Source organism: Columba livia, chromosome 10 (genome assembly GCF_036013475.1).
Source record: "Columba livia isolate bColLiv1 breed racing homer chromosome 10, bColLiv1.pat.W.v2, whole genome shotgun sequence".
Taxonomy (NCBI): domain Eukaryota; kingdom Metazoa; phylum Chordata; class Aves; order Columbiformes; family Columbidae; genus Columba; species Columba livia.
In genome coordinates this window covers 10,178,153-10,190,310 of record NC_088611.1, presented here as the reverse complement: position 1 = coordinate 10,190,310, position 12,158 = coordinate 10,178,153, and the positions used below count along the sequence as shown (strand labels likewise).

Below are 12,158 nucleotides of genomic sequence, written 5' to 3'. Positions count from 1 at the left end.
AGCCTTTTATAAAATTCTGACCTAATTATAGGTGTTTGCTAAGAAACACATGCTTGAGTTTTCAGGAAAAAAATTCTTGGTGCCATATTAGTGTCAAGGAAGGAAAGATTCAAGCAATAATGTATGCCATTTGAGGATATTTAATAGAGAGAAATACACATTATTAATATTTCTCTCTTCCTAAACCATTTTCACCCTTTTGGAGAGGTGATTAGATTGGTACCCAAAATACTACATCCCTACAGCTAATGTTTTAACACAGCCTATGATTCAAATGAAATCACTGCATATCAAAGATGTGTATCCCAGAAGATTTTCATTAATACCAATAGAATAGATGGTATTTAAATTAACTTGTAGCCAAGGAAACAGAGAAGCACCAGACAAGTACTGTCCCTCATCCTTCTCCTTCAGAGGCAGCCGATACGAGCAGTTCGGCCCAATCCTGCAACAGGTGATGGCCAAATTAATTCTTAAAACGTCAGGCCTTCAACCACAGTGGTGCCTGCTAACTTGCAATGAGCTTTTAGCAAGAACTGTTCATAAAAATAACGATAAAAATGCTGAATTATTTCTGGATAACTGCCATTTGAAACAATGGAAAACATCTTTTGGAGCTGTCTCCGGCAGAGCCAGAGCGAGAAGAATTCAGCCTTCTATCCCCAAGCGCAGCAGAAATCTTCCAGAGGAGGATAATGATCTGGAACTGGGATGGGTTGTTATCAGAGAGCAACGGGCCGTCCCCAATACCCGCTGACGGGCTCGCTCTCCTCCAGGTCCCACAGCCCCTATTCTATGGAGAACTTTCATTTCAACAATATTTGGCTTTTAGGTTTTCTGAACACACAACCAAGTTTTCATTCACGCCCTGGCTTACTGCCTTCTCGCACCTGCCCACGTGTAGGTAACGCTCCCAACCCTCAGGGTGCATCATTTAAATGTGAATTTATACTACAGCCAACAAGAGCAGAAGTTATTTAGCTGTTACAGTTTTCCATCTTTAACCGCTAACAACTAAGAAATTCCGTTAACAGGATCTGATCAGAATAACCATCCATCAAACATCTCAAAAATTTAGACATAAGTAGAAATCAAACTGAAGATTACTCATCCGTGAATATGAAGATACAAAACATTCCAAATCTTAAGATTACCCTTAATCTGCATGTTAGCAAAGTGAAAGGAAACATTACTACATAATGCTGACGAGAAGATGGGTAGGAGCTACAACAACTGAAGAAAATTTGTACCAACCATCACAATATTTTCTACAGCAGTATTTCTTCAGGCATTCTAATTAGAACACACAGAGCCTGTCAAGAATGTTCTTAAAGACTTATTTTAAATAATTCAGAATGAATAAGATTAGTATGTCTTGTCTGACCAGCAGTGCATATCTAAGGCATGCTCATGCCACTACGTCAACATATTTGTAGAGATTTCCCCCCAGGCAGCTCCACTGCTCTCACACTAACTCCGGACATTGTTTGCGTCCATGATGGACAGAGAGATTAATTGACTGAATGATTGATTCAATCAATCCAAAGGTTGCAAGTGGTGTTTTGCAACAGAACCGCACAAGAAGTTTCCATTAACTGACGCGTCTGCTCCTACCTCTGCAGCTGCTGGTTCTTCAAGTACCGTCTGTCCTCCTCAGTCACAGCCGCCACTCCATCTCCTTTCTGCTGAATTACAACATTCATCACTGAATGATCCCAGGCTACCAAATGATTACTCTACATACTAAATATGGAAGAGGATATAATAATTACTCTATCAGACTTTCCATCAATCACAAATCTAAATAGTAATAACTCGTGTTTGTTACCAGATCACTGACTAAGACCTAGACACCATTCCCCAGCAGTGGGGACAAGAGCTTGGACAAGAGCTTTTACGTACCTACAACTGAAGGATGGAATTCCAATGTTAAGTGTGTGATGCATATTTAATTTAACTTTGTGGGAAATAAGTATTTGAAAGGCCTGTCCACAAAGCAATGAGACACTTCTCAAGCTCCAGTCTGTGGCTGGCCGTACGCTCCTTACCAGCAGTACAGGCACAACCCTGCACTCAGGTGCTTCCTCAGCACCTCATCCCCCAGGAACAAGCAGTTAAACCACAGCTGGCTTACATCTAGGTAAATCCGGTAGATTTTACAAGTCATGTGTGTAATTAGCAAGCTAGAGGTTAAGCAATCACAGTACTCAGGTACTTTATTCTGAGCTTGAATGCCCTTGATAGAAATCAGTGAGGTATCTACTCCAAACATTTTTGTTTCTGTACACAATGTGGCTGCTACAATTCAAAACAGACAATTTAGTGGGTGGATCTGTAATTAAATTATTATGGCTCATATCTAATTAAAGCAGATTTCAAGGCACATTTCAAGCTGTGGTTGGATGGCAGCTTTAAGTTGCCTCACGCGGCTTGGCAAGAAATCGCGCTGGAGGAGGGCAGAGAGAAACAGCATCCAAGACTAAGAAAAGGAGGATCTAAAAATAAAAGTGTTTTGGAATGACTGCCTTTCATTTTGAACCCAGCATTTCATTATTGGCATGATACCCTCCCACACCACACATCTCTCAAACAGGCCTGGAGACTCACAGGGAGAAATAAGAAACAACTGAAAATGCACCCACCATGGTTGTATCTGGGTTCTACACACAGTTTAACAAATCACAGCTGAATAAAAGCCTTCCTGCTTCATGGGAAAACAGTTTCAGAGTGAATATGTAATTACAAGCCAGAAAGGTATAGCCTAGTAAGACACACTACACCATCCATGATCTTATAATAACAAAGTAGTACCAGGCTTGACCTGGACACAGATCATGCGGCTGGTTCTGCTGGCGGGCAGGAGAAGCTCAGGGACACCCCACTGCACTGAGACCACCGCCTCGGCACCCACAGCCACCAGTGCCACCGCACGCTGCCAGCAACCAACTATGGCAAACCACTGCAGTTCTTTGCAGACAGACAGACTTACCCTGTGGCAGGGAACTGAACGCGTCTCGTTGCTCTGCGCTATGCCGTCTTGCAGCTCTGAAAGGGAAAAACACAACAATTTGAATTTAAGATCAGAATTCTGTGCTCCACTAATATTTTGGATCAACAAGTGCACTCAGATTTCGGGTCAACGAGTAACTTGTCTGAACAGCAGCAGTCTTTTTATATTGCCACAAAAGATAAGTTTGAATTTTAAAAGTATTCAAAAATTTACTTTGCCCCTACCAAAATGTTACTCCAAAATGCGGATTATTTTCTATTGACCCAAGCCTTTGAAATGATGAGGGGAAAATGTAGGGCCTGACTCAACAAACAAGTACTAATCTTGCAAGTGTAACATGATAATTCATGTGTTTACATACAATGCAGCATAGTTGTTACATCTCTAAACAATGCAAAACACTCCAGAACAAAGCCAGTAACAAGAAAACATTCACTTTCCTCCACAAACCATGAAAATGCTTTTGTTGCCTTTGAAAGAGTTTCCTAGGATTTTCTGCTCATTTTGCATACAAAAGTGTGAGATGGTTAATTGATTCATCAATCTTTGTCTACTCTATAGATCCTTACTATAAATTTTCTGGCTCGAATGTTTGCATTGCCTGATTCTATGTGTGCTTCCCTCTGGGTTATATATTTTAGTCCCTGTTAGATCTCAAAATTGATCATGTTTCAAATAGCAGAACACAAAAAAACATTTACGCAGAAAAACATACTGTATACACAGTCATATATACATTTATATAATTAATGCAAGTTAGGTAATGTAGCCAGCTAGTAAAATACCATAATACCAACAACAAAACCCAGCCATGAAGACATCTTTACTGCAGTGTTATTGCTCAGATTCTTGCACTGTCTGTCATGGCATCTTATTGCTTGGGGTAGATGTTTTACTCCAAGGAGAATAAACATGCTGTCACCAGAAAGGGAATATTTCAGACGCTGCAGAATTAGCGGTTAGTCCAAATGCACTTTACTATCAAGTTAAAAAGGTGTCCGCAGCCCTGAATGCAGGGCACACACCATCACCTGCCTGATAGCTCCAGATGTGCTGTGTACACACACACAGATTTGTACGGATTCAAACATATGAAATGCCTTTTCGTATTACAAGCGGTTTCGAGCCAAACTCAGCAAGCACGTTACTAAACCACGTTAATGTGGAGCCTGTCAGCTGCTCCTTCCACAGCAGTAAGCTGCCACAGAAGTGGAATTTCTCCAGGAGAGCTGTGCCTGCTGAGCTGTGCGGTGCCTGTGACAGGCCGTGCGGTACATGTGACAAGCGGTGCAGTACGGCTGTCACGAACCATGCGGTCCCTGTGACACTGACCACTAAGGCTACAGAGCCTTCTTCAATTGTTGTTCTGCATTTAAATTCATTTTTCTCCATACAACTGTAAATCTAGCAAAGGCAAAACTATTTGTTAAGTTGAAAAGACACCTTGGTTTTTTAGATTGAAATTTAGAGAATCCAGCCAAGAAACAAGAACAGGAGGTTCATGACCATCTTTCACGAACTACACAGAAGGGATTTGAAACGACAAAGTTTCAAAACACTGCTAAATTATATTTTTTCTTTCATTTTATTCCACTCACTCAAGTGGGATTTTACTTCTATTTAATGCTAAATAAGTATGTATCATTTCAGAAGTCCTCAAGGTGCTGAAGTCCGGGTGGGACAGAGCCACGAGAGGAACAAGCAGAATTGAAACCCAGCTCTGTCCTCCTTTGGGACCAGCCCCAGCACACCCATCCTGCTCACTAACTACTTCACCTCACTGTTTTTTCTGCACTTTTCCTTGTGCGCTTAAATACATTTGAAATGTAATTGCATAAAAAATTGCCTCGTTCACCCAAGGACTAATAAGTCCATGTAACTGCTATTACAAAACTCAAATCAAAGCCACTGAATACTGCCATTGCAAAGTAATTAAGCCAGTAAAACTATCAACAACTTGAAGTGCTCTTTCATTAGTAAAGAGAACGCAATTATTTTTCTGCCACCTTCTCTTATTCCATTAGTCTGACGTGCAGGAGCAGATGTACTAAGCAGGCTGATTTCTCACCAGGCTCCCTGCCTCTCAAAGCACATTTACGTCCCCGGCTGTCTCCTTCTTCATGCCCAACTGAGCAACCGATGGTCGACACGTTGCCTCCACTGCCAGGACTTCACACCCGGCTACCGAGCTCAAACCCCTCCTGCCAGCTCAATGGAGCAGCGCCCTTAAAACGTTGCGCTTTCAGCAAACAGTAAATAAAATTCCAAATTGTTAGGAAAGAAGCACACACAGCACAAGGTACTTGGGGGGAAAAACTCATATAGTATTTTTTGCCTGATCTGTTTTTTACTAAAGGCTTGCTATCTTCAGCAAGAAGAATAAATGTATTGCTGAAACATAGCTGCTCACAGCAATGATGTGCTTGCATAATACAATTTTAGGAATTCTTTCTGAAACCATGTGTTGCTATATAGTATATTTCTATCTCAGTTTTCTCTTTTTAAACTTAGTTCTGAATATATTTTTATGACAATAGTCATATTGTAATTTCTACATATAATTTAGGCTCTTGCCTCATCGCAGATCCTAAGCTAAATCGTATCAATTGGCAGCACAATTTGTACGGATAACCTTCAAAAGAAAACCTAGACCCTACACAAAGTGACAGAAATAATGCATTAAGCCAGCTGAACGCTACTGTAGCACAAGAAAGTTTGAACCTAGTGTGAGGGGTCTCTAAATAAATTGATGAGCTGCTTTTTAAATGATTCAAAAAGCTGAAATCTCACTGCTCACAAGCCTTTCCAGAGCAGGTTTGGCCACTGCACGCAGCCCGGCTCCATGTCAGACTCCCGGTGTGAGCGGAAAGGAGACGGGTGGAACAGGCTGCCCAGGGAAGCAGTGGAATCACCATCCCTGGAAGAGCTTAAAAGGCACATAGACAAGGTTCTTAGGGACATGGTTTAGTGCCAGAGTTGTGGCTGGACTCAATGATCTTGAGGGTCTCTTCCACCCGAAGTGATTCTACGGTGGCAGCTGAGGACTCTCGGCACCCCACACCCTTCCCCAGCCCTGGGGGGCAGCTGGAAACACAGACCTGCCCGCAGCACTAACGGCCTCGCTCAAAGCCAAAGACAACAGCACGTTTCTGACAATAATCCCAAGCTTGACTTGGTCCCGTTCACGTGTCAGACACCCTGGCAGACAGGGCCAGTCGATGCTGGGAATCCGAGGCACGTCAGGGTGCGAGGGGACAGGGGGAGCGCACAGCCAGAGCGCCGCAGGGCGCACAACCCAAACTCAACCACGGAATAACTCCATCCAAAATATTTGTTGATGGACGAGACTGGCAGGTGGCCAACTACAGAAGATAACTTTTGTATAGTATTCCCACCTACACTTGGGCTGGACTTAGCAAAGCACGGAAGGCGCGGGACGGTCCCTCGCAGCCCGCAGACAGCAGTGCTGCTCCAGCACCCACAGCAGACAGGAGCTGCAGGTCTTTAAGGTTTGTTTTCCTGTCCTCACAGATGTCTTGTGGGCATCCTGACATACAGATTGTTGAAGATAATTCAACTCTAACGACAGGCTTCTGACCGACAGGGATGAAATTACAATATAATTAAGGATATTAATTGAAGAAAAATTGACCAATAACTTAGCTACAGGTTTGCTCTAGCAAGCAGAAGCAGCACTTAAATGAAGATGGAAACACAGTTAATGCATTTTTCTTAATAAAAGCAGAAAGGATCATTCTCCTTGATTTCCAGTTGCAGTGAACTTCTCAGAGCAGTTTGCATGAAGTACCAGTAACCAGAGAACCCTGAAAACAAGGCTGATTTCTGCTGAACTCTAAGACTAGTTGTTCGCCTATTAGTTCTGAAGCTGGATTTTAAATATTCTTGTCCTTTACAATAATAAATATTTGCAGTTCCACTGCTGTTACCTGGATCTTCCCCTGAGGCAAGCTGGCATGCTTCAGAATTTCATGAGCCTACTAATGAGGGTAAGAGGTTCCTTTCCCCCCTCACCCCCTATTTTCTTTTTTGGTAGCAACAGAAGTTAATGACTGCTAGCACGGAATGTTACTGTCCCATAACACGTATAGGAGCAGCATGTAACAACTCAGACGAGCCATTGCCCAGACTAGGACTGTAACTGGGACAGAGTCCAGGCTGAAACAACCCTGTGTCATTTTTGACATTTAAAAACGCCAAGGAGAGCTCCCTCCGAATCAAGGGCTCCCACTGCCAGCACCAGGGTTGCTGGAAGCCTTACAAGAGTTATGCAGCAGTGCATGATGGAAACACAAGTAACTAGATTAGACAGTAGAATCCATTTGAGATTAATTGGTGAGTAATCAACCTGACAAAATTTATGATCTAAGAGTAACACAGAGGTACAATGTCAACAATGAAGTGGTAACAGCCGATGAGAGTTTCCTTCTGCGAGGAAAACGAAATCCTTTGTTCTTTGGCTGGAGGCAAAAGCAGCATCAGACAGTTTCAAAAGCAACAGGTGCGCTTTCTCTTGGATGGTTCTAAAACATTAAATTAAATAATGCTTTGTTCTTTGAGTAGCCTTTGGTAATTGTTGGGAGAAAAATATTCGTGATGCTTTTTGACTTGAGTGCAACACTTATCAAAATTTATATCAAGACATTTAGGCAGTAATAGGAACATCCTGCAGGAGAAAATGTGTTTATTTACAAATGCACAGAAACTATACTTCAAGTAACATTAGGGAAGCAGAACAAGTAATGAAAAAATACAGAAGAATATTCCCCCTAATTCCTTAGTCTTAAAAAAATAATCTTTCCCCAAAACAAAGAAAGAAAACCCTTCACCTGAAAAGTATCAGACTTAAAATCCACAGCATTAGAAACTGACTCAGATACAAACAAGAAGCAAAGCTTAACTCTGATCTAGGGTCACAGTTGCAATTTCCAATATAGAAATTAAGTTCTCCCCTACTTGGATGCATTCTGATTTAGGTAATCTCCTGTTATCTTATTTTTCATTTAATGGGCTTCACTTCAATTACATGTCTAGCAAACATTAAACACTGTATTACTTTAAAAATAATTAACCTTTGAAATACTGTGGAGGACTAAGGCAACTGTCAATATTCCTCTACATCCAAGAATGGCAGAGCAGCTGTTGCAGCCCTTGAATTCAGCGCTGACTTGAAGCTATTCAGGGTCTGGCTCGTGGCATCAGATTTATTTTCTTGTGATTATTAATTTGGGACAAAAAAATTAAAAGCCATACACTGGAAATTACAAAGCAGAAATCTTCTACGTGTGCCTTTAAAAGCCCCACCTGCATTTCCATGGCCCAACACTGAACACAGAACCCCTCTGAGCCTCTGTAGGAGTTAAGGCAGGACCTGGAGAGGGTCTATTCAAGCACTTCAGAGATAAATTTGGGAATCTGTCCCATTATTCTTCTGACAGTCACAGGAATTCCTAATTTACTTCTCCCTGATGTCCCAGTTTCCCTCTCCAACTTACAACTTGTCTGAACAAAACACCAGAACTCAACAAGATGATAAGCATTTCTTTAGGATCATCACTGCACTCAACGGTTTGTACATTCAGATTTTTCTAGATGCTCCCCAACCAATTTCTCCTCCTCTCCATGCTCTGTCTCACTGCGCGCTGAACTAAGTTCCGTTCAAGCACTTTGTTATTTCATTGCCATCTTATCTGACATACACCTGACCTGGGCAAAAGCCCAGCTACCATATTTATAGGTTTGATTCTGTCTGGAAAAACAAACTTTTTAGATTTTTAAAATAAGCACTATATGAAGAAATTAATCAGCAGAAAAAGTGCTTTCTATTATTGTTCCTTAAGTCTTCAGTACTGAAAATACTGATGGGCACCCTCCTACACAGAAAAACAGATCTCCCCTCACTGCACAGGATGGGGAAAAGATGGAGAATAATTTCTTTTCACTTCTTTCTTCCTTTACTGGTTATAGGAAAATGCACTGAATCATCTGGCTGGTCCCTACCAGTCACATGTCTTGTCCAGGGGAGAGAAAATGCTAAGGAACAAATAAATTCAAAACACTCCAGAGACACACGCTTCAATAAAAGCAAAAGAAAAACAGAAGCTACTGCAGGAAAGACATCTCTTGCTGGGGAATGAGGAAAATGCACTTTACAGTGTCCATCATCAGCACAAATCTAGTAAAGCAAAATACAGAAGCAGAAGGTGTACAGCTTGGTGGGAGCGAAAAAATCAAGCACTTCTTACCATGGATTTGTAGACGGTGCTATTCACACATGAACTTTTCCTGTCATTCCTAAGGAATGGCAGGAGGTGACACTTCTTACAAAATCTCTTTTCTTGGCTGCAGGTCTCAGGAAACCCTTTAAAGATTATCCTCTCCTCCTCAGCAATACCACAGCAAACACAACTCAAGTCTGCCCTTCTCCTGCCACCAGTGCTGTGTCCCCACAACCTCCCTTCTCAGCGCCACCCTCTCTTCAGTGCACGGCAGCAGATCCAACCCTCTTCACCTTGGATCTTTTCACCAGAATTGTGTCTTCTCAACAAAAGTCCATCTCAAGACCCAATTACTCTCGATCCACAGTTTTAACTGGAATCTGTCTATGTGTAGACGCCTCTATCTGTGTTTCCCACATCAGTGTCACGTACAGTGGCCCAGAAGTGTTCCAGAGTCTGAGAACACCAACAGGGACACCGTCATGCCAGAGGTGAACCCTTCACCAGGGCTGCTACCTTGCCTCAAAATGACTCCTCTTTAACTTATCCTGAAATTATTGCAAACTTTTAAAAAGTACTTTCTGTCTTTAAAGGGCAGGGTTCTCCTCTAACAAATTCCAGACATGGTTTCAACTCTGTTACGACAGGCCGTTGGCTATATTGTGCAAACTGCTTGAAATCAAGTGAAACAGCAAGAACTGAGTTACATTTGAATCAGAGTAGGTTAAAAAAATAGAAAACAAATATGCTACGTGAGTAACGACTCCAGCGGTGCATGCTGAGACTCTTTAGCATGTGTATTTATAATGAGGATACACTGCGAAACTGCCAGTGCATCTTAATACCACAGTAACGCAAAATGAATACTGAAAGAGACAAAGATTGCTTGAAATTCAGCTAAATGTGTGCTTCTGTCTGATATACCAGCAAACCAAAGGTAAAAAAGCTTTTCATTTCAGTGGGTGGTACAATTTTATGTCATAGGGAAATAAATTTTCACCCAGTAAGACCGGCATTTCTGGAAACTGTGTTAGCTTTGTTTCCAATCATCATGGCAAAATAGATTTGGGTGTTTCTATTCAGATCAGCACCATAATCAAAAGACTAAAACCCATGTCCTTTCTACTACACTATTTTCAAGTCATGTCTTCATTTTGCATTAGGACTCCCCTCTGATCTTGAAATCCACACTATTTAATAACAAAAAATTTTCCAAAAGCCAGGGCTGGTTTTCTTCATCATCTTTCTAGTATTTCAGGTGTGACAAAACAACTTCTCTTCTGAAATGCTATAGTCTTACAAATATTCATTACTAAAAATAAATTCTGTCTCTCTCAAAACATCATGCAATTTTTGAACTGTGATTACTTGCAGAAAGTCATTTCCAACCCCAGCAAGCTATGGAAACACCACTTGTGATATCCATGCTGAAACCTGAACGGCAGGCAGTGGGTAAGTTGTATGAAGGCCACAAGGATGATTCGATACTAACACCATGGTTTCACAGGTTGTCCACCTATCATGAAAATTCCCTGTGGAGGCTCACAAACAGCTCCAACCAGACAAGAATTACTCTCCTCTCACATGAACCAGGACAAGAGTCCTCCTTACACCCTCCTGTCATTGCCTGAAATTACAATATCCGAGATGCTGAGAACATTCTTTATTTTTCTTACTCCTTACTTTCAGCAAATGCGGTTGTGCTCACAGATGCTTCCACAGAGGAAAACAGAAGATTGAGAAGCAAAGTGAGGAGACTCCAGAGCTCAGCCTGGGGGCAGCTGGTCTGCGAAGGAGGAACAGGCAGCAGTGGGGGTCGCTTCTTTTCCTGCTCAGAGAGATGCTGCATCTGCCCGAGCCAGGGCACAGCGTGCTGGCCGCTAACCTCATGCCTCTGACTCTGGAGGTGATTCGGTGTAAGCACATCCAGTTCATGAGCTGCTCAGAAGTTTCACCTCCCAGTTCTGAGGCTTCTGATGTTTATGATTTATCCCACTGGCCATTGATTTATATTGATGTAACCCAACCATACAGTTCAAATGTTTAAGTATCGGTACTAGATTTGTGGCTTCTTCAAAACATCTTCAACGATCTATCATCTACACTACAAGAAGAAATTTTTTTTTCATTCATTTTCCCAGGTTTTAACTGACGTTTCTGAAAATAACTGCAGTGATTCAGCAGCAATGATTGGAGATCACCTTGGTTGGCCATTCTCTTGCACACTCCTGGCCACTTGCAGTATCAAGACCATAGTAAACACATTTCATTACAATGTCTCATACACAAGCAATCCTGAGTGGCCAGAGCATTGATGAGCAGAACACAAGTGCGGTCAGGTAAAACAGCACTTACTGGGTATGAAAAAAACAATTTACAGGCAAGCTGCTTGCTATCCAAGAGAGCAGTAAAGTAGTTTCTGAAGCACAAATATTTACAGGCAGAACCAAGGTCTTTGAGCTGTGAGTTACAACTATGCTCAGCAGCAGCAGTTGGAGCGAACTCTTCAGTTCCTACCTGTAAGAATTAATTCAAAAACTGGTTTTAAAACTGAGACAGTGCGGGCACTTCATCAGCTGTTCAGCTCTGTGAAGGCAAAGAGAAAACCAGACTAGGAGATTTGAAAAACATTCATATGAACTTATTTGATAATAAGGAACATACGATTAATGTGAAACAGAAAGAAGTATTTCCCTCTAGCTAATTACCACTCAAACCTCAGAAGTCAAACACAGAAATGTAAAATAAATATTTTCTGGCATTTCCACAAGCTACTAATTCAAACCATTTAACAATCACAAAGACTTTTGAACTACGCTACCACTGTATCCATTATATAAGAAGAGGGTAAACAGAAAACATCTGATACAACTTTGAATCACTGGAATGTTGTGAAAAGTCCCCAAAGCTGC

General features: G+C 41.7%; 1 protein-coding gene across 3 annotated transcripts in view; it reads right to left on the bottom strand.

Annotated features, from left to right (window-relative positions):
• Positions 1-12,158, bottom strand: part of LOC110365253 (uncharacterized) — a 258,208-nt gene that overhangs the window by 177,598 nt on the left and 68,452 nt on the right. For all 3 annotated transcript variants that reach the window (XM_065074610.1, XM_065074609.1, XM_065074611.1), the window contains exons 4-5: positions 2,990-3,045; positions 1,615-1,682 (exon numbers count right to left, since the gene is read on the bottom strand). In XM_065074610.1, the coding sequence (XP_064930682.1) occupies positions 1,615-1,682; positions 2,990-3,045 (124 nt within the window). The remainder of the gene's footprint in view (positions 1-1,614; positions 1,683-2,989; positions 3,046-12,158) is intronic.